The sequence below is a fragment of the Hyla sarda genome, chromosome 2, assembly GCF_029499605.1.
Source record: "Hyla sarda isolate aHylSar1 chromosome 2, aHylSar1.hap1, whole genome shotgun sequence".
Taxonomy (NCBI): Eukaryota; Metazoa; Chordata; class Amphibia; order Anura; family Hylidae; genus Hyla; species Hyla sarda.
This window is the reverse complement of record NC_079190.1, coordinates 306735299-306760012: the sequence shown is the minus strand read 5'-3', so window position 1 is coordinate 306760012 and position 24714 is coordinate 306735299. Positions and strand designations below refer to the sequence as shown.

The following is a 24714-nucleotide window of genomic DNA, read 5'->3' as shown; positions in this document are numbered from 1 at the left end:
TTGAGGCACACAACTACAACTCCAGCAGGCCCTTTGGCTGTCCGTGCATGCTGGGAGTTGTAGTTTTGCAACAGCTAGAGGAATAAAAGTGCAAATAGCTGCTGCATAACTACAACTCCCAGCATGCACAGACAGCCAAAGGGCATGCTGGGAGTTGTATTTATGTACATTCGTCTGGTACATAACTACAATGCCCAGCATGCCTTTTGAATGTTGGTGCATGCAGGGGGTTGTAGTTATGCAACAGCTGGGGGAATTTATTTTCTATCAAAAAGTGTTCCTCCAGCTGTTGCATAACTATAACTCCCAGCATAAACGGACAGCCGAAGGGCATGTTGGGAGGCATAAAACTATAAGTCCCAGCATGCCCTTTGGCTTTCTGTGCATGCTGGGAGTTGCAGTTATGCAAGAGCTATTGGCACTCTTTTCTACTAGCTCTTGCATAATTACAATGGGGGAGATTTATCAAAACCTGTGCAGAGGAAAAGTTGCCAAGTTGCCCATGGCAACCAATCAGATTGCTTCTTTCATTTTTAATAAGGCCCCTGCAAAGTGAAAGAAGCGATCTGATTGGTTGCCAAGGGCAACTGGTCAACTTTTCCTCTGCACAGGTTTTGATAAATCTCCCCCAATATAATTACCTTTTGACTGTCCATGCATCCAAGTTATGCAAGAGCTAGTGGAAAAAAGTGTCACTAGCTCTTGCATAACTACAACTCCCAGCATGTACAGACTGCCAAAGGGATGCTGGGAGTTGTAGTTGTGTACCTACAGCTGTTGTATAACTACAACTTTTGGCATACCCTTTGGGACGACCAATCACGGCGAGCGTGAGGTGGCACCAGTGCCAAAGGGTATGCCAAAAGTTCAAAAGTGCCTCACTCCAGCTGTATGGGGGGGATTGGTGCTGTCTCAAACAGCGACAATCACCCTTATATTCTGGGCCACCGGGTCACCAGAGACCCATCCCCGCCTGATCACCGTGTCCAGGACAGCTGGGGACCCCCGGGATCATGCACGCGGCACCCCGTTTGTAATCAGTGCCCGGAGCGTGTTCGCTCCGGGACTGATTACTGGCGACCGCAAGGCCGGCGGCGTGTGACGTCACGCCTCCACCCCTGTGTGACGTCATGCTCCGCCCCTCAATTCAAGCCGACGAGAGGGGGCGTGATAGCTATCACGCCCCCTCCCGTTGGCTTGCATTGAGGGGCGGAGCGTGACGTCACACGGGGGTGGAGGCGTGACGTCACACGCCGCCCTGCGGTCGACCATAATCAGACCCAGAGCGAACACGCTCTGGGCACTGATTACAAACGGGGTGCCGCGTGCATGATCCCGGGGGTCCCCAGCTGCGGGACTGGGGATAAGATGTTTAAGCACCGGAGTACCCCTTCAATGTCACATCCCCCATCACATATCCCCTTGTCACATTCTCCTCCTATGTCACATATCCCCGTCACATTCTCCCCCCCATGTCACAATCTCCCCCGTCACATTCTCCCACCCATGTCACAATCTCCCCCGTCACATTCTCCCACCCATGTCACAATCCCCCCCCCGTAACAATCTTCCCTCCATGTCACATCCCCCCTCCCTGTCACATATCCCCTTGTCACATTCTCCCCCTTTGTCACATGTCCCAGTGTCACATTCTCCCCCCATGTCCCTGTGGTACCCTGGTACCCGGGTGGTGTAGTGCAGGTAGTAGTAGGGGCAGGTGGTAATACCCCAAGGACAGATGGTAGTATAATCCCTTATAGTGTTCGTGACGCCAGGATGTGGTTGTATGGTGTAGGGCACCGCCGACAACCAACTCAGAAACGGCATATATTAAATGAGAGTCCAAAGTAGGTTTTGATGCAACTGGAACTTTACTGAAGAAGACAGTATAACGTTTCTTACAGCCAACTTCCACAGAGGTGACCGTGACACAGCCTCTTAGGCTTGCTTGGACTTGTAGTGGTAATAATGATGATGTAGGCCACTGTGCTACTGTTATGACTTTAGTAGGGACAGTAGAAACTTGACTTGTAGACAAAGATGAGACTTACAGATTATATGTGGCTGCAGACTTGTAGGCTTTGGCCTAGCTGTATTGGACCGAACATGACTGGTGCTTTCTTCACTGTCAAGGAATTAAGAGCAGACACCAAGGCAGGTGGTACTGGCATGGGAGCGGGTGGTGATGGTGGCACTGACCTGACGGATGCCCCTAGTGTCTCGGAGGGAGAGGTGCTACCTTCTTCGGACTCAATAACTTGGATGGCAAGTCTCTTAAAAGCGGGGAATGACAAACTATGGTTCTGTACCGCTAACATTCTAAGTTGGGCTTTGTCCCATTTGTTGTGAGCCCCATCAATAAATCTGTCCATCAATACAGTCTCTAGGGCATTTTGTAAGGCTACAGCATAAGCTCGGAGGGTCTCACCTGGCTTCTGTCGTCTCTCATACAGGCAGAGATGTACCTCTGACGGGGAATAAAATTCAAACACTTGGTACAGACTCTCAAAGATCTGCTCCAATGAGCAACTGCACCTGTTGATTAGGGGGAAAAGAATAAAAAACAAAAAGGCTTTGCATCTTTTTAAAATCTCGCAAAGTGAAGGGGTCCCCATTGTAGGTGGGAAGAACGGGGTTCCCCAAGAAGACTGGTGCAGCTACAGGAACTCCTAAACTGTTGCACTGAACTGGAGATGGTAGAACCCTCCGAGTTTCCAAAACAGGTGATGATCCAACCGCTGGGGTTGAAGAAGCACCCTCGTCTAATGGTCCTGGAGAACTGGGTGCTGAAATCTTGCAGGCTTGATTGAGTGAGCTGTCGTTTTAAGAAGTCTGGAGTCCGCTGGCCCTTTAAGAAGTTTTGAGTGCGCTGTCGCTATAAGAAGTCTGGAGTGCGCTGTCCCTTTAAGAAGTTTTGCATGAGCAGTCGCTTTAAGAAATCCAGCAATGTGCTGGGGTCCCCTGATGTATGCCGCTTACTTATATCCCTTGCTGACTTTCGCAGAGTCTGCGCAGCGGTGGACTGATATGGTGATACAGGCGCAGCTGCCGGAGCCTTTAAGATGGCTGCGCCCAGGGAATTTCAAGCTGGGTCCAGCTGAGAAATACTTCCTAACTGATACACGGGGTAGACTTTTCGTTCCTCCCTGCAGGCTAAGGAGGAGTGACTGCGAAGGGCTGGCGGGGCGGAGCTGTGGCCGCTCGCATGTGCTGGAAGACCCGAGACTGAGGAATAACCCTTGCAGGTACACTTTGCAACAGCACTACAGTGTTCTTCACCTCCCCTCTGCACGTGGGGGGAGTGCTGCGTGTGGTGCATCGGAGAAATGATATGTTATATATAAAGGACTGGGTGTAAAGTCGCCGGCAATGAGACCGTGCGCCCCACGTGCCGGTGAGTGTAAATGATCATCTGGAAATGAAAGTGGTATTAGAACAGTGCGCTCTGGAGATGGTAGTAAGTAGGAATAGTATAAACGGATGGTTTTAGTACCAGGCCGACTGTGGGACACGGTCTGCTGGATAGGTGCAAAGGTAATGCTGCATAAGGCAGAAACAAGGGGAACAAGTGGTAAGTATAATATGAAAAAACATAAAAAATATATATATGAGGCAACTGTAGTTATATGCACGATGTAAGTGGCAGCTAAACTGGAAATAATGATATGCTAAAGGTAATTACTGTATGTACAATGCACATATGCAACAACTGATCAGGACAATATAAATGGTAAAATTAGGGTAGATGCGTATGGAATAAGAGATAAACATTATGAGCATCGACCAACAGGGGATCAAGGGAATGTGGAGAATGATACCGGTGTTGTGAAAAGGTAATGATGTTGAAATACAGACTTGCAACATATGTGAAAAACAGAGGAATAGATGAAAAAGCCAAAATGTGGAGTCATAGAATAGTTTCTAGGATTTCATTTAACCCTTTTGGAGTAATCGTGAACAACTTATAAATCCAGAATACTTCACGTTTTTAAGCAGTTCAAATCGGTTTGTTGAGAGCTCTGGAATTTGGTCAATGGACATAATAGTAATAATTCTACACATGCAAGTTCCAAACGGTGATGGATATTAGTGTATAGTGCAGTGACATCGCAAGTTATCATCTGATATACTTGCTCCCAAGGGGTACAAAGATAGCTCAAAGGTTGATGACATACTTTTGTAAGTAGCGGTCTATTAAATGTGCAAGATTACTGGTACATGAATTTTTATTTGAAATGATAGGATGACCAGGGGGATGCGTAAGGGATTTGTGTATTTTTGGAAGAAAGTAAAAATAGAGTTTATTGCCATTGGAACTGAATTACTTGCAGAAATGTTTGTTCATTTTTGTTGAGAATACCTTCTTGCGTAGCTTCCTGGATTATTCCAGTCAGTTTCTTCTGCATTTTTTGGAAGGGATCCTGTTTGATGATTTTATAAAAGTCCTCAAATATACTGAGAAACACATGTATGCTCAGTACCGAAACACTTGCATGCTCAGTGCAGTCAGGTACACACATATGCTCAGTACAGAAACATGCTTACATTCAGTACAGAGACACGCACACTCAGTACACATGTATGCTTAGTAAAGAGACACATGCATGCATACAGTCATGTTCACACATGAACGCTTAGTACAGTAAGACACATCATGCTTAGTACAGTCAGATACACATGTAAGCTCAGTACAGAGATACATGTATGCTCTGTGCTGAGTGTACCTGACTGTACTGAGACATGCACGCTCAGCACCGTCAAGAACATGTGTATGCTCAATACAGAAACACACACATGCACACTCAGTACAGTCGGGTACAAATGTACGCCCAGTACAGAGACACATGCATATGCACACTCAATACATTCAAGGACAAATATACGATCAGTACAGAGACACATGCACATACTGTACAGTCAGGTACACATGTACACTCAGTACAGAGACATGCACATGCACACTCAGCACAGTCAAGTACAGATGTCTGTTCAATACCGAGACACACACGCACGCTCAGTACAGTCAGGCACACACGTATACTTGGGACAGAGACACATGCATATGCACACTCAAAACAGTCAGGTACACGCAAACGCTCAGTACAGAGACACATACAAACTCGGTACAGTCAGGTTCACACATACGCTCAATATACACATGCACACATGCACGCTCAGTACAGTTAGGTACACACGTATACACATTACAGAGACACACACTTAGAACAGTCAAGTACACACATATGCTCTGTACTGAGATGCATGCTTAGTACAATCAGGTACACATAGTAACATAGTTCGTAAGGTTGAAAAAAAGACCAGAGTCCATCAAGTTCAACCTATAACCCTAATGAGTCCCTACAGAGTTGATCCAGGAGGAAGGTAAAAAAACCCTCATAGTAGAGGAAAAAATTCCTTCCTGACTCCAAATATGGCAATCAGAATAGATCCCTGGATAAAATTTTTGTCCCTATAGATCTAGAATCTATAACCTGTAATGCTATTACTCTCCAAAAATGCATCCAGGCCCCTCTTGAACTCCTTTACTGAGTTCACAATGACCACCTCCTCCGGGAGAGAGTTCCACAGTCTCACTGCACTTACAGTAAAGAACCCCGGTTATGTGGCACCGTATCAAATGCTTTGGAAATATCCAGATATACGACATCCACTTGTCCAGTCTGGAGCTCACGTCCTCATAAAAACTGATCAGGTTAGTATGACAGGACCGATCCCTCATAAAGCCATGCTGATTTGAAGTCATACATTTATTTTGATCAAGATACTCCAAAATAGAATCTCTTAGAAAACCCTAAAACAATTTACATACAACGGAGGTTAAACTAACAGCAACAAAGGAAAGGAAAAAATGCTCAGCTCACCATCCACTTGTAGTATGTAGGACTGACTTGGGCTGGGTAGAAGCACCTGGAGCAGGGATGAATCCGGGCCACTTCCCGTAAATGAGAACCATACAGACAAAGGGAATCCAGCTCTCAGGATATAGAAGAGGATAAGACGTAGCTTTTAATATCTCATGTTAAAATTATCCAAAATCGATCACAAACCCAAAAAATAAAAAAGAAGGAAAAGGGGGGGGGGGGGACATTTTAACATGAGATATTAAAAGCTACGTCTTATCCTCTTCTACATCCTGAGAGCTGGATTCCCTTTGTCTGTATGGTTAAACTAACAGGCCTATAATTCCCGGGGTCATCTTTTGACCCCTTTTTAAATATTGGCACCACATTTGCCATGCACCGGTCCTCGGGAACAGTGCCTGTTACTATAGAGTCCCTGAATTTTAAAAGTAAAGGTCTATTACATTACTTAATTCCTTTAGCACATGGGGGTGAATGCCATCTGGACCTGGCGATTTGTCTATTTAGATTTTTTGTATTTTTTGTACTTCTTTCTGGGTTAGACAGGTAACCTGTACTAGGGAGTTTACCTTCTCTCGCTGTATTTCACCTGGCATTTCATTTTCCTCAGTGAATACAGTGGAGAAGAATTTAATATATTTGCTTTTTCCTGATCCCATTTATAATTTCTTCTTTATTGTTTTTTAAAGAGCCTACACTTTCATTTTTAACCTTTTTGCTATTTATATAGTTAAAGAACATTTTGGGGTTAGTTTTACTCTCTTTGACAATGAATCTCTATTTTTTTTTACATATTTTAAATTTTTTCTATAACTTTTTAATGCTTCTTTACTGCCGTCCTGTTTTAGTAGTTTAAATGCTTTATTTTTGTCATTTATTGTCATTTTTTTCATCCATATTGGCTTTCTTTTATTTCTGACCATTTTATTCCCATAAGGTAGAATTTAAGATATTTTTAAAAGTCTCCCATTCAGTGTCAGTATTCTTGTTTTTCAGGACATTATCCCAATTTATATTGTTAAGGGCTTCTCTGAGTTGATCAAACTTTGCCTTCCTAAAGTTCATTGTTTTTGTGGCCCCTTGAGATATTCCCTTATTGAAGAACAAGTTATAATGTATTATATTATGAGCACTATTTCCTAGGTGTCCTACTTACACATTAGTTACTCTGTCAGATCTGTTGGTTAATATTAAGTCCAGTAGGGCCCCCCCTCTGGTTGGGCCCAGCACCATTTGTCTTTAGCTATAGTCAGAAACCTGTTTCCTTTCTGAGATTCACAGGTCTCAGTCTCCCATTTTATATCAGGATAGTTAAAGTCCCCAATTATTATCACCTCATTCTGATTTGCTGCCTTGTTTATTTGCCTCAGTGGGTTTTAGCAAACCCCTATCAGAATTTTTTTTTAATCTACATATATTTCTAACCATAATGACTCCACATTATTGTTTCCCTCCCATATATCCTGAATAGACTACAAGAAGCAGGTATCCCGGCTCAATCCCTGGTCTGGATACTGGAGTAATCACAAGGAAAGAGAAGAACTCCAGCTCAGCTCAGGAAGATATGGCTTTATTCACATCAACGAGGCAACAGGTACAGGGAGGAAGTGACGCGTTTCGGCCAGGTGCTGGCCTTAGTCGTACAATAATTAGGAGTTCTAAGAACCCTTATATATGGGTCCAAGAATGAAGGCAGGTGCTCAGAGACAATCAATCACCGGCAACTCCCGTTCACACTCGGAACCATTCACATAGAAAAAACACAGAAAATTTAGAGCGTGTACAAGTCCATATCATATAGTGTGAACGAATAGTTAAAAGAAAACATTTATTATATTATCTAAAATATATAAAAGATACACAATCAATAAAGATAGGGGTATTATAACAATGCTTGTGAGCAAGATAGCAAGTGTGCATGGACAACCTTGCACCACATGCATTTGCTCACAGAAGTAAAAAAAATAGATGTGTTTTCTAATAGCCATGCGAACAGCGGTATAACAGTGGTAAATACCAAAAACTGAATTTTTTATGAGATAAGGAGGAAATATATATGCAGCATGTTTAACCCCTTAAGGACCAGGCCATTTTACACCTTAAGGACCGGAGCGTTTTTTGCAATTCTGACCACTGTCACTTTAAACATTAATAACTCTGGAATGCTTTTAGTTATCATTCTGATTCTGAGAATGTTTTTTCGTGACATTTTCTACTTTAACTTAGTGGTAAAATTTTATGGTAACTTGCATCCTTTCTTGGTGAAAAATCCCAAAATTTGATGAAAAAGATGAAAATTTAGCATTTTTCTAACTTTGAAGCTCTCTGCTTGTAAGGAAAATGGATATTCAAAATAAAACATTTTTGGGTTCACATATACAATATGTCTACTTTATGTTTGCATCATAAAATTAATGAGTTTTTACTTTTGGAAGACACCAGAGGGCTTCAAAGTTCAGCAGCAATTTGGAAATTTTTCACAAAATTTTCAAACTCGCTATTTTTCATGGACCAGTTCAGGTTTGAAGTGGATTTGAAGGGTCTTCATATTAGAAATACCCCATAAATGACCCCATTATAAAAACTACACCCCCAAAGTATTCAAAATTACATTCAATAAGTGTATTAACCCTTTAGGTGTTTCACAGGAATAGCATAAAAGTGAAGGAGGAAATTCACAATCTTCATTTTTTACACTCGCATGTTCTTGTATACCCAATTTTTGAATTTTTGCAATTGGTAGAAAGGAGAACATTTTTACTTGTATTTGAAACCCAATTTCTCTCGAGTAAGCACATACCTCATATGTCTATGTTAATTGTTCAGTGGGCGCAGTAGAGGGCTCAGAAGGGAAGGAGCGACAAATGGTTTTTGGGGGGCATGTCACCTTTAGGAAGCCCCTATGGTGCCAGGACAGCAAAAAAAAAACACATGGCATACCATTTTGGAAACTAGACCCCTCGGGGAACGTAACAAGGGGTAAAGTGAACCTTAATACCCCACAGGTGATTCACGACTTTTGCATATGTAAAAAAAAAAAAATGTTTCACCTAAAATGCTTGGGTTTCCCAAAAATTTTACATTTTTAAAAAGGATAATAGCAGAAAATACCCCCCAAAATTTGAAGCCCAATTTCTCCCGATTCAGAAAACACCCCATATGGGGGTGAAAAGTGCTCTGCTGGAGCACTACAGGTCTCAGAAGAGAAGGAGTCACATTTGGCTTTTTGAAAGCAAATTTTGCTCTGGGGGCATGCCGCATTTAGGAAGCCCCTATGGTGCCAGAACCGCATAAAAAACCCACATGTCATACCATTTGGGAAACTAGACCCCTCGGGGAACGTAACAAGGGGTAATGTGAACCTTAATACCCCACAGGTGATTCACAACTTTTGCATATGTAAAAAAAAAAAATGTTTACCTAAAATGCTTGGTTTCCCAAAAATTTTACATTTTTAAAAAGGGTAATAGCAGAAAATACCCCCCAAAATTTGTAACACAAATTCTCCCGAGTACGGCGATACCCCATATGTGGCCCTAAACTGTTGCCTTGAAATACGACAGGGCTCCAAAGTGAGAGCGCCATGCGCATTTGAGGCCTAAAATAGGGACTTGCATAGGGGTGGACATAGGGGTATTTTACGCCAGTGATTCCCAAACAGGGTGCCTCCAGCTGTTGTAAAAGTCCCAGCATGCCTAGACAGTCAGTGGCTGTCTGGTAATACTGGGAGTAGTTGTTTTGCAACAGCTGGAGGCTCCGTTTTGGAAACAGTGGTGTACCAGACATTTTTCATTTTTATTGGGGAGGGGGGCTGTGTAGGGGAATGTGTATATGTAGTGTTTTTTACTTTTTATTTTATTTTGTGTTAGTGTAGTGTTTTTAGGGTACAGTCGCACGGGCGGGGGGTTCACAGTAGTTTCTCGCTGGCAGTTTGAGCTGCGGCCGAAAATTTGCCGCAGCTCAAACTTGCAGCCGAATAGTTACTGTAATCCTCCGCCCATGTGAGTGTACCCTGTACGTTCACATTGGGGTGAGGGGGGGGGGGGAACATCCAGCTGTTGCAAAACTACAACTCCCAGCATGTAGGGTCTATAAGTGCATGCTGGGAGTTGTAGTTTTGCAACAGCTGGAGGCTCCGTTTTGGAAACAGTGGCGTACCAGACGTTTTTCATTTTTATTGGGGAGGGTAGTGTAGTGTTTTTTACTTTTTATTTTATTTTGTGTTAGTGTAGTGTTTTTAGGGTACAGTCGCACGGGCAGGGGGTTCACAGTAGTTTCTCGCTGGCAGTTTGAGCTGCAGCAGAAAATTTGCCGCAGCTCAAACTTGCAGCCGGATACTTACTGTAATCCTCCGCCCATGTGAGTGTACCCTGTACATTCACATTGGGGGGGGACATCCAGCTGTTGCAAAACTACAACTCCCAGCATGTACGGTCTATCAGTGCATGCTGGGAGTTGTAGTTTTGCAACAGCTGGAGGCACACTTTTTGTGAAACACAGAGTTTGGCAACAAACTCAGTGTTTTGCAACCAGTGTGCCTTCAGCTGTTGCAAAAGCTACAACCCCCAGCATGTACGGACAGCGGAACGGCATGCTGGGTGTTGTAGTTATGCAACAGCGGGAGGCATACTACTTTGGCTGGGGATGCTGGGGATTGTAGTTATGCAACAGCTGGAGACACACTGGTTTGCTACTTAACTCAGTGTACCTTCAGCTGTTGCAAAACTACAACTCTCAGCAGTCACCGACAGCCAACGGGCATGCTGGGAGTTGTAGTTATGCAACCAGCAGATGCACCACTACAACTCCCAGCATGCACTTTAGCTGTTTGTGCAAGCTGGGAGTTGTAGTTACACAACAGCTGAAGGTACACTTTTCCATAGAAAGAATGTGCCTCCAGCTGTTGCAAAACCATAAGTCCCAGCATGCCCATAAGGGAATGCTGGGAGTTGTGGTGGTCTGCCTCCTCCTGTTGCATAACTACAGCTCCCAGCATGCCCTTTTTGCATGCTGGGAGCTGTTGCTAAGCAACAGCAGGAGGCTGTCACTCACCTCCTGCTGCTGCTGATCGACGCTGCAGGTCAGTCCCGCCGCCGCCGCCGTCGTCGCTCCTGGGGCCCCGATCCCAACATTAACGCCGGGGATCGGGGTCCCCAGCACCCGGGGTCGTCTTCCCGTACCCGCTCACGGAGAGGGGCGGAGCGGGTGCGGGAGTGACACCCGCAGCAGGCGCCCTGATTGGTCGGCCGGCCGACGAATCAGGGCGATCGTGAGGTGGCACCAGTGCCACCTCACCCCTGCATGCTCTGGCTGTTCGGGGCCGTCTCTGACGGCCCAGATCAGCCAGTAATTCCGGGTCACCGGGTCACTGGAGACCCGATTGACCCGGAATCGCCGCAGATCGCTGGACTGAATTGTCCAGCGATCTGCGGCCATCGCCGACATGGGGGGGCATAATGACCCCCCTGGGCGATATGCGCGATGCCTGCTGAACGATTTCAGCAGGCATCGGGCACCGGCTCCCCTCCGGCTAGCGGCGGGGGGCCGGGAATGGACAGGACGTACTCCTACGTCCTCGGTCCTTAAGGACTCGGAAACGGGGGCGTAGGAGTACGTCCATTGTCCTTAAGGGGTTAACTAAATATAGCAACAATAGGTACAGTGTTGAGAATTATGGTCTCATATACTGTACATGCAAGAGAAGGTTATATATAAAACCAGATGTAAATTACTAGTAACTGCAGAGTTATAGGAACAGGCTATAGCAATATCAATAAAAATATATGACATGTAGGATTAAATTTAGACCATAAATATTGACACTGCGACTATATATTAGTAATGTAAAATTACATCCAACCTTTTATTAAGACCATTCGGGACCCTTGTATCTAGTTTGAGAATCCAATATATTTGCCTATCCATGAGTTTTTTTCTGGGGTCTCCTCCTCTCTTTGGACAGAACACTCTTTCGATGCCTTGTAACTTAATATTCGACCAATTACCAGCATGACATTCTGCAATTTGTTTTGAAATCATAGAGATATTTCTGCTATTAAAATGCAGAATGTCAGAAAGGTGTTTTCTAATTCGTGTTTTAAGTGTGTTAGTGGTACACCCTACGTATTGCACCATACAAGACTCACAAGTAAATAAATAAACCACATATTTTGTTTGATGTGGTTTTACCCACTATGTCATCATTTTCCTCAGACATCAACCTCTCCAGTTCCTCTGTTTTATTGGTCAGACTTCTGGCATTAGTCAACATGCAATTCAAAGGTGTATGTTTTTTCTTCCTATGAAGCCTATCCCTATTAGCTATTCTAACCCCTCCCTCCGCCCCACCCCCAGGTACATTAATAAGTCCCCCCTCTCTATCTACACTATCTTCCCCCTCTATGTTGTAGGTTCCCTCACCACAGTCTCTGGTTTGAACACTCCTCCACCCTTCTAGCCATCTTCTCACCAAGCACAGCTGCACCCTCCCCATTGAGGTGCAGTCTGTCCCTATGGTAAAGCCAGTGTCCGACAGCGAAGTCAGCCCAGTTCTCCATGAATCCAAACCCCTCCTTCCTACACCAGCTTCTGAGCCACTTGCTTACCTCCCTAATCTCCCGCTGCCTCTCTGGTGTGGCTTGTGGTACAGGTAATATTTCAGAAAATATTACCTTGGAGGTCCTTGCTTTAAGCTTGCAGCCTAAGTCCCTGAAATCATTTTTAACCCCTTAATGACCAAGCCCATTTTCAACTTAAGGACCAGGCCAATTTTATTTTTGCGTTTTTCGTTTTTTCCTCCTCGCCTTCTAAAATCCATAACTCTTTTATATTTCCATCTACAGACCCATATAAGGGCTTCTTTTTTGCGTGACCAATTGTACTTTGTAATGAAACCTCTCATTTTACCATAAAATGTACGGTGAACCCCAAAAATAAATTTCCTGTTGCTCTATTTTGACCACCTATAACTTTTTCATTTTTCCATATATAGGGCGGTATCAGGGCTCCTTTTTTGCGCCGTCATCTGTACTTTTTTTAGATACCACATTTGCATATATAAAACTTTTAGATCATTTTTATAATTTTTTTTTTTAATAAAATGTGAAAAAAGCAGCATTTTTGGACTTTTTTAATTTTTTATGTTTACGCCATTCACCGTACAGGATCATTAGCATAATGCTCAGTATTACCCCGGGAGATGGCCGGAGCTAGGTAAGGTCACCTCTGGCTGTCATGCTGGATGATCCGATCATCCAATCATAGTGCCGCAATGCCGCAGATGCCGTGATCTGTATTGACCACGGCATCGGATGGGTTAATGGCGGACATCCGCGCGATCGCGGATGTCGGCCATTAAGGGCGGGTCCCCTGCCGTGTATGACACGAGCACCCTTCCGATGCTCGCGGTCATACACAGGATGTAAATGTACGTCCTGGTGCGGGAAGTCCCACCAAACCAGGACGTACATTTACGTCCGTGGTCGTTAAGGGGTTAAGGACACTCCACCTACCTCTTACTTTGTCATTGGTGCCAATATGTACCATGACTGCTGGGTCCTCTCCAGCCCCACCCAGCAATCTATCAACCTGATCCGCGATGTGCCGAACTCGAGCGCCAGGAAGACAACACACTGTTCGGTGGTCCTGGTCTTTGTGACAGATCACCCATTCTGTCCCCCTAATAATTGAGCAAAGAGATAGGATGGTAGCTGCGGCATTCTCTTGAGGAGCGAATCTCCCTAGAAGAGAGAGGTGCAGAAGCTTGTGAGGTGAGGGAGAAGGGTGTCCATGAAGGTCCTATAATAGGTCAGAGGGAGGCAATATGGGCCAGGGCTACTTCTAGGCAGAAAGGAGGAGACAACTGTTAGTACCTCCTCTATAGTAAAAGGGGTTAGAAGCTCATGGGACATGGAGCGATCAGGAGTTGTAGGTCAGAGAGGAAAGTCTAGATTTTTGAGGTCTTACCAAGTGTGTTTAAGGACTCAGAATCTTCTAGATTGTACAAGGAGGAGTACAAATTTTGGAAGGCCTTGGCAGGGTTTGAGGAATGCAGTATACCCATACCATCTCAGACAGCATGGATGTGTTGCCTATGTGGTGTCCCGGTACCGTATTGCATACCGTACCTTGGTAGAGGTCCCCAAAGTCAGAGTTCCTAGGAACGGTGGGGTCCCTCTTTTCTAGATAGCTCCTCGTCACCCCTCAGTTAGCTAATATTCAAATAAATATCAGTGTAAATATGTATATTTAAATGCCTAGCTGTTAGCATTGCAGGACCTTAGGTCATGTGACTCGTTGTTCAGAACTCTATGGTTTGTTGAAGGACCTTTGGTGGTTCTTGTGTCAGATGTTCACCCACAATGCCATGTAACGGTGAGTGACAGCTGTTAAGGACCAATCCAAAACCGCTCAGCCCCTGCCCATATAAAGGAGCTGCAGCCAATAATGACTCTCTTGGGTTGCTGACACTGGATGAGGTAGGACCTCCGCAACTTCCACAGACAATTACTAGGCCAAAGCCTTGCGGCCTCGGCCTACGCTAAAGACTGTGAGTTCTTACAATTCCCCTCTAACTCCGCAAGATCACTGGACCTAAACCTACCCCTAAATCCAGCAGATCTATGCTACAAAATCCTCCTAAACTAAAGAGAACTTACCCGGTCCCAACCACTGTCAATCGCTGCTCAGCTGTATATAGACTCTGTTATCTGGACTGTTACCGGTTACTGCATGTTACAGAAAATCTTCAGTAAAGTTTCAACAAGTTTTCAGCTAAGCACTGGTTGTGGACAATCTGTTAATCTGCACTCACCTATCGCTCTTGGGAAGGGTGGCGATAGGCCCAGCATTACCTTAGCATTTAACCCTCACCCTGTTGTCACAAGTGACAAGGGTTAATAAACCCCTGATACCTGCTCAGCAACACCCCAGCTACCCTACACCCCTGAGGCTTACCACACTTAGCTTTAGCCTTTTTCAAGAGGGAGGACATGAGTTTACCCACTTTGTGGCCGTAGGCATCAATCATGTGCTGCAATGCAAATTATGCCTTAGAGGATTTCTGCTTGTGGTATGCCTTGGGGGGTGTAGGATAATTGGGATGTTGTAGTAGATATCCCAACTATACCTGTCTGTACCTGTCTGTCCTGCCCTGCACTCCTCCCTCCTTCCTTACTGGAGCAGACGCCCCCCTGGCGCTCAGAGGCAGAGTCCTGCTGCAGTCCCTCTCACTTTTATACTTACACTCACTTGTATACTTCACACTCTTGTATACAGACAAACAATCACTAACTCAGACAATCGCTTAGTATACTTTCTTTTATAGTTACCAGACACCACCTCTCTCTTCCACTTCCTGGATGTGAATGCAAAAATGTACGCTTATACAGAGACACACACATGTACACACAGTACAGTCAGGTACACACGTACACTCATACAGAGAGACACACACATGCAAGCTCAGTACAGTCAGATACACACATATAGTACAGAGACACTAGCACATGTATGCTAAGTACAGTCCGGTACACATGAACACTCAGTACAGACACACACACATGCAAGTTCAGTACAGTCCGGTACACACAAACACACATACAAAGTACAGGCACACAAGCTTCATTTTATAAAAAGGAAATTTCCTACTTTTTTTCAAAACATTTTACTTAAAGAGTACCTGTCACCAAATAAAACTTTTTATATAGTATTCCTTATGTAATTAGCAGACACTTTCCCATTCCCTTGCTTTTAAAATTATCAACATAAATATGTTTAAAACGTAATAGAAAAAAAAATGGCCACTAGGTGACTCTGTTCTGTCCCCTGCTGCAATTAATACAGTGAGTTTGGTCTCCTCCCGGCGTGGCAGGAGACCAAACTCAGAAAGTGTTTTTCTGCTCTGAGCTTGATTGACAGCTGCACTAAGCCTGACTGAAAGCTGCCTAGAGCCTCACTGAAAAATGCAGAGAGCCTCACCTAAAGATGCATAGAGCCTGAGGTCTTCTATTCACCACCGCACTGCAACAATGTGAGGGTGGAAGTGGTTCCCTATCAGGCTTCAGTGATGTCATAGCAATATAGAACACAGTCCAGCTGACCTCTCCTGACTCGATGCACGGACCGGTGGCCGGCTAGGCACCAAACAATACTGAATAAAGGCAGAAGGTCCAGCACGTTGATGATTTGCAGCTTTATTGAAGTAGACAACACATGGTAAAAGCAACAGTCAGACGTGATTCGAGAGCATGTGCTCTTCCTCAGTGATGTCAGCGTATACTCAGGTGAGGTTTAAATATTTAGGAATAGGGCGGAGAATATGCTGATAATACCTTGCACCTCACCGGATATACAACTGGCTGGAGGATCAATATACAAAGATAAAAAAGATTCTAAAATAGGCTACATCGCATGAAACCCATGCATCTCCCGATATCCACTGTGAATTCTCAAAGGCTCTCAGCACATCCCTGGAATCTTTCAAATATCCAGGGACACGCTGTACCAATGGTTGAAGTAATTGGTCCACCCACATGGACAAATGTTCCAAATGGGAACCATTGCTGGATAAAATTGGTCTCATGGGTGGAAGACAGTGGAAGAGAGGTGGTAAATATAAAGCAATTACACTAAGAGATTGTTGAGCTAGCAATTGTGTGTCTGTATACAAGAGTGTGAATTATACAAGTGAGTGAGTATAAAAGTGAGGGGACTTAAAATTAAGGGTATACTGTAAAGTATTGTGAGCATTTTGAGTGCATTTCTGTGTTTTTTCTTTCTTTCTTTCTTTTCCCTCTCTTTCTCTGTCTGGGAGGATTACAGGTGGAGAGAGGGTGGAGTAACTAAATAATTAGCAGCTGATAAATTGCAGCTGTTTGCAGCCAGCTAGCCATTTGCATTCACTTCCAGGCAGTGGAAGAGAGGTGGTAAATATAAAGCAAGTACACAAAGCGATTGTTGAGCTAGAGATTGTGTGTCTGTATACAAGAGTGGGAAGTATACAAGTTAGTGAGTATAAACGTGAGGGGACTTAAAATTAAGGGACTTTACATTCAGGAAGTTTAAATTGAAATATTAGATTTTTTTTTTTATTTTCTGTTAATTTTTGCTATCCCCAAATCTAGTATGGCCTCCATGTTGGAAAAGGCAGTCCAGTGTGCATCTTGCACAATGTATGCAATGCTTGAACAGCAGTTTGAAGGTGCATATTGTTGTGCGAGATGTGTGCGAGTTGTTCACTTGGAAGCCCAGATCCTGGATCTAGAGGAGCAACTGGCAACACTGAGATGCATTGACAGCTTGGAGAGGAGTCTCCTGCTCACTGAGCGGGTACTCTCTGGGGTAGAGGTGGGGGAGGATAGTGGGATGGAGGTGCAGGACAGTCAGGCAGTTAGCTGGGTTACAGTTAGAAAACGGGGTAGAGGAAAAAGTGTCAGGGAGGCTAGTCCTGAACTGGCACACCCCAACAAGTTTGCCCGGTTGGCAGATGAGGGGGATGCCATCTCAGAGCTAGCGGTACTGCAGCAGAACTCTGCCTCTTACCGACAGGGGGGTGTCTGCTCCAGTAAGGAGGGAGGAGTGCAGGGCAGGCCAGACAGGTACTGGTAGTGGGGGACTCAATTATTAGGGGGACAGACAGGGCGATCTGTCACAAAGACCGGGATCGCCAAACAGTGTGTTGTCTTCCTGGCGCTCGAGTTCGGCACATCACGTATCGGGTTGACAGGTTGCTGGGTGGGGCCGGAGAAGACCCAGCAGTCATGGTACATATTGGCACCAATGACAAAGTAAGAGGTAGGTGGAGTGTCCTTAAAAATGATTTCAGGGACTTAGGCTGCAAGCTTAAGGCAAGGACCTCCAAGGTAGTATTTTCTGAAATATTACCTGTACCACGAGCCACACCAGACAGGCAGCGGGAGATTAGGGAGGTAAACAAGTGGCTCAGAAGCTGGTATAGGAAGGAAGGGTTTGGGTTCATGGAGAACTGGGCCGACTTCGCTGTCGGTTACCGGCTCTACCATAGGGACGGCTGCACCTCAATGGGGAGGGTGCAGCTGTGCTTGGGGAAAAGATGGCTAGAAGGGTGGAGGAGTGTTTAAACTAGGGACTGGAGGGGGGGTGGGAACCTACAACATAGAGCTGGAAGATAGTGTATATAGAGGGGGGGGACTTAATAATATACCTGGGGGTGGAGCGGAGGGAGGGGTTAGAATAGTTAATAGGGATAGGCATCATAGGGAAAAAAAACATACACCATTGAAGTGCATGTTGACTAATGCCAGAAGTCTGTCCAATAAAACTGACAAACTGGAGTTGAAAATTTCTGAGGAGGATTATGACTTAGTAGCTATAACAGAGACTTGGTTGGATGATAGCTGTGACTGGGCGGTCAACATACAGGGTTATTGTCACGATTCGGCTTCCAGGTAGTGGATCCTCTGTGTCAGCGAGGGATTGGCGTGGACCGTGCTAGTGGACCGGTTCTAAGAGGCTACTGGTGTTCACCAGAGCCCGCCGCAAAGCGGGATGGTCTTGCTGCGGCAGTAGCAACCAGGTCGTATCCACTAGCAACGGCTCAACCTCGCTGACTGCTGAGAAGGCGTGGGACAGAAGGACTAGGCAGAGGCAAGGTCAGACGTAGCAGAAGGTCGGGGCAGGCGGCAAGGTTCGTAGTCAAGATGGATAGCAGAAGTTCAGGTAACACAGGCTTTGGACACACTAAACGCTTTCACTGGCACAAGGCAACAAGATCCGGCAAGGGAGTGCAGGGGAGGTGAGCAGATATAGTCTGGGAGCAGGTGGAAGCCAATTAAGCTAATTGGGCCAGGCACCAATCATTGGTGCACTGGCCCTTTAAGTCTCAGAGAGCTGGCGCGCGCGCGCCCTAGAGAGCGGAGCCGCGCGCGCCAGCACATGACAGCAGGGGACCGGGACGGGTAAGTGACCTGGGATGCGATTCGCGAGCGGGCGCGTCCCGCTGTGCGAATCGCATCCCCGACGGCCATGACAGTGCAGCGTTCCCGGTCAGCGGGACTGACCGGGGCGCTGCAGGGAGAGAGACGCCGTGAGCGCTCCGGGGAGGAGCGGGGACCCGGAGCGCTAGGCGTAACAGTACCCCCCCCCTTAGGTCTCCCCTTTTCTTTGTCCGGTAACTGCCTCCCCTGGGATGAGGACACCGGGAAAGAATGGAGGGTTTCCTCAACGGCAGGCAGTACAGCAGGAGTGGGAATGGGGAGGGAGGGCAGAGGGCGAAGCCTGGCACGGGGCAGTGTGTCACCAGGACGGGGGCCATGAGGAGGCACTGAGGCTTGCCTGACGGGACTGGGAGGGGGGGAGAGGCACTTCCTATGGCAGGCGGAGTCCCAGTTCTTGATCTCCCCGGTGGTCCAATCAAGGGTGGGAGAATGAAGCCGGAGCCATGGCAGACCGAGGAGGACCTCAGAGGTACAGTTGGGGAGGACGAAGAGCTCAATCACTTCGCGATGGGGTCCAATACACATCAGGAGGGGTTCTGTGCGGTAACGCACGGTGCAATCCAATCTGACTCCGTTGACCGCGGAAATGTAGAGCGGCTTGACGAGACGGGTCACCAGGATGCGGAATTTATTCACCAGAGAATCCAGAATAAAATTCCCAGAGGCACCAGAGTCCAAGCAGGCCACGGCTGAGAGGGAGGAGTTGGCTGAAGGAGAAATCCGCACGGGCACCGTGAGACGTGGAGAAGCAGACTTAGAACCAAGAGACGCCACACCCACGTGAGCTGGGTGCGTGCGTGCGTTTCCCAGACGTGGAGGACGAATAGGGCAATCCACCAGGAAATGCTCGGTACTGGCACAGTACAGACAAAGATTTTCTTCCCTACGGCGATTCCTCTCTTCCTGGGTCAGGCGAGACCGATCCACTTGCATGGCCTCCTCGGCGGGAGGCCCAGGCGTAGGTTGCAACGGAGACTGTGGGAGAGGTGCCCAGAGATCTAAGTCTTTTTCCTGGCGGAGCTCTTGATGTCTCTCAGAAAAGCGCATGTCAATGCGGGTGGCCAAATGGATAAGTTCTTGCAGGTTGGCAGGAATCTCTCGTGCGGCCAGCACATCCTTGATGCGACTGGATAGGCCTTTTTTAAAGGTCGCGCAGAGAGCCTCATTATTCCATGATAATTCAGAAGCAAGAGTACGAAATTGGATGGCGTACTCGCCCACTGAAGAATTACCCTGGACCAGGTTCAGCAGGGCAGTCTCGGCAGAAGAAGCTCGGGCTGGTTCCTCGAAGACACTCCGGACTTCAGCGAAGAAGGACTGGACTGTGGCTGTGGCAGGATCATTGCGGTCCCAGAGCGGTGTGGCCCAAGACAAGGCCTTTCCTGAAAGAAGGCTCACTACGAACGCCACCTTAGACCGTTCTGTAGGAAACAAGTCCGACAACATCTCCATATGCAGGGAACACTGAGACAGAAATCCACGGCAGAGTCTAGAGTCCCCATCAAATTTGTCCGGCAGGGACAAGCGGAGGCTAGGAGCGGCCACTCGCTGCGGAGGAGGTGCAGGAGCTGGCGGAGGAGATGGTTGCTGCTGTAGCAGAGGCAGAAGTTGCTGTAACATGGCGGTCAACTGCGACAGCTGCTGTCCTTGTTGGGCAATCTGCTGCGATTGCTGAGCGACCACCGTGGGAAGGTCAGCGAGACTTGGCAGCGGCACCTCAGCGGGATCCATGGCCGGATCTACTGTCACGATTCGGCTTCCAGGTAGTGGATCCTCTGTGTCAGCGAGGGATTGGCGTGGACCGTGTTAGTGGACCGGTGTTCACCAGAGCACGCCGCAAAGCGGGATGGTCTTGCTGCGGCAGTAGCAACCAGGTCGTATCCACTAGCAACGGCTCAACCTCGCTGACTGCTGAGAAGGCGTGGGACAGAAGGACTAGGCAGAGGCAAGGTCAGACGTAGCAGAAGGTCGGGGCAGGCGGCAAGGTTCGTAGTCAAGATGGATAGCAGAAGTTCAGGTAACACAGGCTTTGGACACACTAAACGCTTTCACTGGCACAAGGCAACAAGATCCGGCAAGAAAGTGCAGGGGAGGTGAGCAGATATAGTCTGGGAGCAGGTGGAAGCCAATTAAGCTAATTGGGCCAGGCACCAATCATTGGTGCACTGGCCCTTTAAGTCTCAGAGAGCTGGCGCGCACGCGCCCTAGAAAGCGGAGCCGCGCGCGCCAGCACATGACAGCAGGGGACCGTGACGGGTAAGTGACCTGGGATGCGATTCGCGAGCGGGCGCGTCCCGCTGTGCGAATCGCATCCCCGACGGCCATGACAGTGCAGCGCTCCCGGTCAGCGGGACTGACCGGGGCGCTGCAGGGAGAGAGACGCCGTGAGCGCTCCGGGGAGGAGCGGGGACCCGGAGCGCTAGGCGTAACAGTTATAGTCTATTCAGAAAGGATCAGACAAAACGGAAAGGGGGAGGAGTCTGTCTTTATGTAAAGTCCAATTTGAAGGCCGCACTGCAGGAGGATATTTGGAAGGAAAACGATAACGTGGAGTCATTATGGTTAGAAATATATGAGATATGAGATAAAAATAAAAAAAATTCTGGTTTGCTATAAGCCACCAAACATAATGGAAGAGCCAGAAGATCAATTATTGAGGCAAATAAACAAAGGCAGAAAATCAAAATGATGTGATAATAATGGGGGACTTTAACTATCCTGATATAAACTGGGAGACTGAAACCTGTGAATCTAATAAAGGAAACAGATTTCTGACTATAGCTAAAGACAATTATCTGTCCCAAATGGTGCAGGTCCCTATCAGAGGCGTGCCCTACTAGACTTAATATTAACCAACAGACCTGATAGAGTAACTAATGTGCAAGTAGATGGACACCTAGGAAATAGTGTTGAGCGGCATAGGCCATATTCGAATTCGCGAATATTCACGAATATATGGATGAATATTCGTCATATATTCGCGAATATTCACATATTCGTAATATTCTCGATTTATTTTCGCATATGCGAAAATTCACATATGCGAAAATTAGCATATACAGAAATTAACATAAGCAAACATTCGCATATGCGAAAATTAGCATATGCAGATTTTCGCGTATGCGAAAATTCGCACACCGGTCTCAAACAGTAGTATTAGAGCCTTCTTTACACCACACAAGCTGGAAGCAGAAAGGGATGATCACTGTGATGTGTACTGTGAAAAAAAAAAAATTTAAAAAATTTAAAAAAATGAAAAAAATATTCGTAATTACGAATATATAGTGCTATATTCGCGAATATTCGCGAATTCGCGAATATGCGATATTCGCGAATAAAATTCGCATTGCGAATATTCGCGAGCAACACTACTAGGAAATAGTGATCATAATATAATACATTATAACTTGTTCTTCAATAAGGGAATATCTCAAGGGGCCACAAAAACAATGAACTTTAGGAAGGCAAAGTTCGATCAACTCAGAGAAGCCCTTAACAATATAAAATGGGATAATGTCCTCAAAAAGAACAATACTGACACTAAATGGGAGACTTTTAAAAATATCTTAAATTTTCACTGTAAAATGTATATACCTTATGGGAATAAAAGTCTCAGAAATAAAAGAAAACCAATATGGATGAATAAAAATGTTAAGGGGGCAATAAATGACAAAAATAAAGCATTTAAATTACTAAAACAGGACAGCAGTGAAGAAGCATTAAAAAGCTATAGAGAAAAATCTAAAATATGTAAAAAAAACAGATAAAAGCTGCAAAAATAGAGACTCATTGCCAAAGAGAGTAAAACTAACCCCATAATATTCTTTACCTATATAAATAGCAAAAAAGGTCAAAAATGAAAGTGTACGCCCTTTAAAAAATTATGAGGAAGAAATTATAAACGGGGATCAGGAAAAAGCTAATATATTAAACAAATTCTTCTACACTGTATTCACTGAGGAAAATGAAATGCCAGATGAAATACAGTATGATAAGGTAAACTCCCATGTACAGGTCACCTGTCTAACCCAGGAAGAAGTAGAGTGCCACCTACAAAAAATCTAAATAGACAAATCACCAGGTCCAGATGGCATTCACCCCTGTGTTCTAAAGGAATTAAGTAATGTAATAGACAGACCCCTATTTTTAATATTCAGGGACTCTATAGTGACAGGGACTGTTCCCCAGGACTGGCGCATGGCAAATGTGGTGCTAATATTTAAGAAGGGGTCAAAAGGTGACCCTGGGAATTATAGACCTGTTAGTTTAACCTCGGTTGTATGTAAATTGTTTGATGGTTTCCTAAGAGATGCAATTTTGGAATATCTTGATAAAAAATAAATGTATGACCCCGTATCAGCATGGATTTATGAGGGATCAGTCCTGTCAAACTAACCTGATCAGCTTTTACGAGGAGGTGAGCACCAGACTGGACCAGGGACCAGACTGGACCAGGGGCAATTGCTGGATGTCATATATCTGGATTTTTCCAAAGCATTTGATACGATTCCACATAAAAGGTGTGTGCATAAAATGAGAAGGTTTGGGATGGGGGAGAATGTGTGCAACTGGCTCACTGATAGGAAACAGAGGTTGGTTATTAATGGTACTTATTCTGATTGGGTGACTGTTACTAGTAGGGTACCACAGGGGTCCATCTTGGGTCCTGTCCTATTTAATATATTCATTAATGACCTTGCAGAGGGGTTGAATAGTAAATTAGCAATCTTTGCAGATGACACTAAACTCTGTAAAGTAGTAAACACTATAGAGGACAGTGCATTGTTACAAATGGATCTGGATAGTTTGGAGGTTTGGGCTGGGAAGTGGCAGATGAGGTTCAACACTAATAAATGTAAGGTAATGCACATGGGGAAGAAAAATCCGGGCTGGGATTATGTATTATATGGGAGAACACACGGCTGACATGGAAAAGGACTTAGGATTCTTAGTTAACAGTAAATTTAGCTGTAGTGACCAGTGTCGGGCAGCTGCTGCCAAGGCTAATAAAATCATGGGGTGCATCAATAGGGGCATAGATGTCCACGACAAGGAAATAATTCTACTGCTCTACAAATCACTAGTCAGACCACACATAGAATACTGTGTACAGTACTGGGCACCAGTGTACAAGAAAGATATAGTGGAGCTGGAGAGGGTTCAAAGACGGGCAACCAGAGTAATACGGGGAATAAGAGGACTACAGTACCCAGAAAGATTATCAGAATTAGGGTTATTTAGTTTAGAAAAAAGAAGGCTTAGGGGAGACCTAATAACTATGTATAAATATATCAGGGGACAGTACAGATGATAGATGATCTATTTATACCCAGGACTCTATCAATAACAAGGGGGCATCCTCTACGTCTAGAGGAAAGAAGGTTTCTACACCAGCACAGACGGGGATTCTTTACTGTAAGAGCAGTGAGACTGTGGAATTCTCTCCCGGAGGAGGTGGTCATGGTGAACTCTGTAAAAGAGTTCAAAAAGGGTCTGGATGCATTTTTGGAGAGTAATAACATTGATGGTTATGTATACTAGATTTATAGGGACAGAAGGTTGATGCAGGGATTTATTCTGACTGCCATATTTGGAGTCGGGAAGGAATTTTTACCTCTAGTATGAGGGTTTTTTTGCTTTCCTCTGGATCAACTCAACTCAATAGGGACTTATTAGGGTTATAGGTTGAACTTGATGGACTCTGGTCTTTTTTCAACCTTATGAACCATGTTACTATGTTACTATTTAAATTGCATAATTCTGAAGTTGGTGTTAGCAGATATCAAGGAAAAAAAAAATTCCGCTGTGACCCAGGCCTCCTCTCCTAATCTAATTCCCTCCCTATCCCATTTAGCATT

The 24714-nt window shown here is 45.5% G+C and overlaps 2 protein-coding genes across 5 annotated transcripts in view; one reads left to right on the top strand and one right to left on the bottom strand.

Moving 5' to 3' along the window:
* Positions 1-24714, bottom strand: part of LOC130356318 (tubby-related protein 1-like) — a 218649-nt gene that overhangs the window by 184067 nt on the left and 9868 nt on the right. The gene's annotated exons all lie outside the window — the stretch shown is intronic.
* Positions 7405-24714, top strand: part of LOC130356319 (colipase-like) — a 131713-nt gene continuing 114403 nt past the window's right edge. The window contains exon 1 of one of the 2 annotated variants that reach the window (XM_056557644.1): positions 7405-7476. In XM_056557644.1, coding sequence (XP_056413619.1) covers positions 7447-7476 — 30 coding nt within the window. In that variant the 5' untranslated portion in view covers positions 7405-7446. Of the gene's footprint in view, positions 7477-16052; positions 16166-24714 lie in introns of those variants that run through there. The other variant, XM_056557643.1, reaches the window with a different exon arrangement.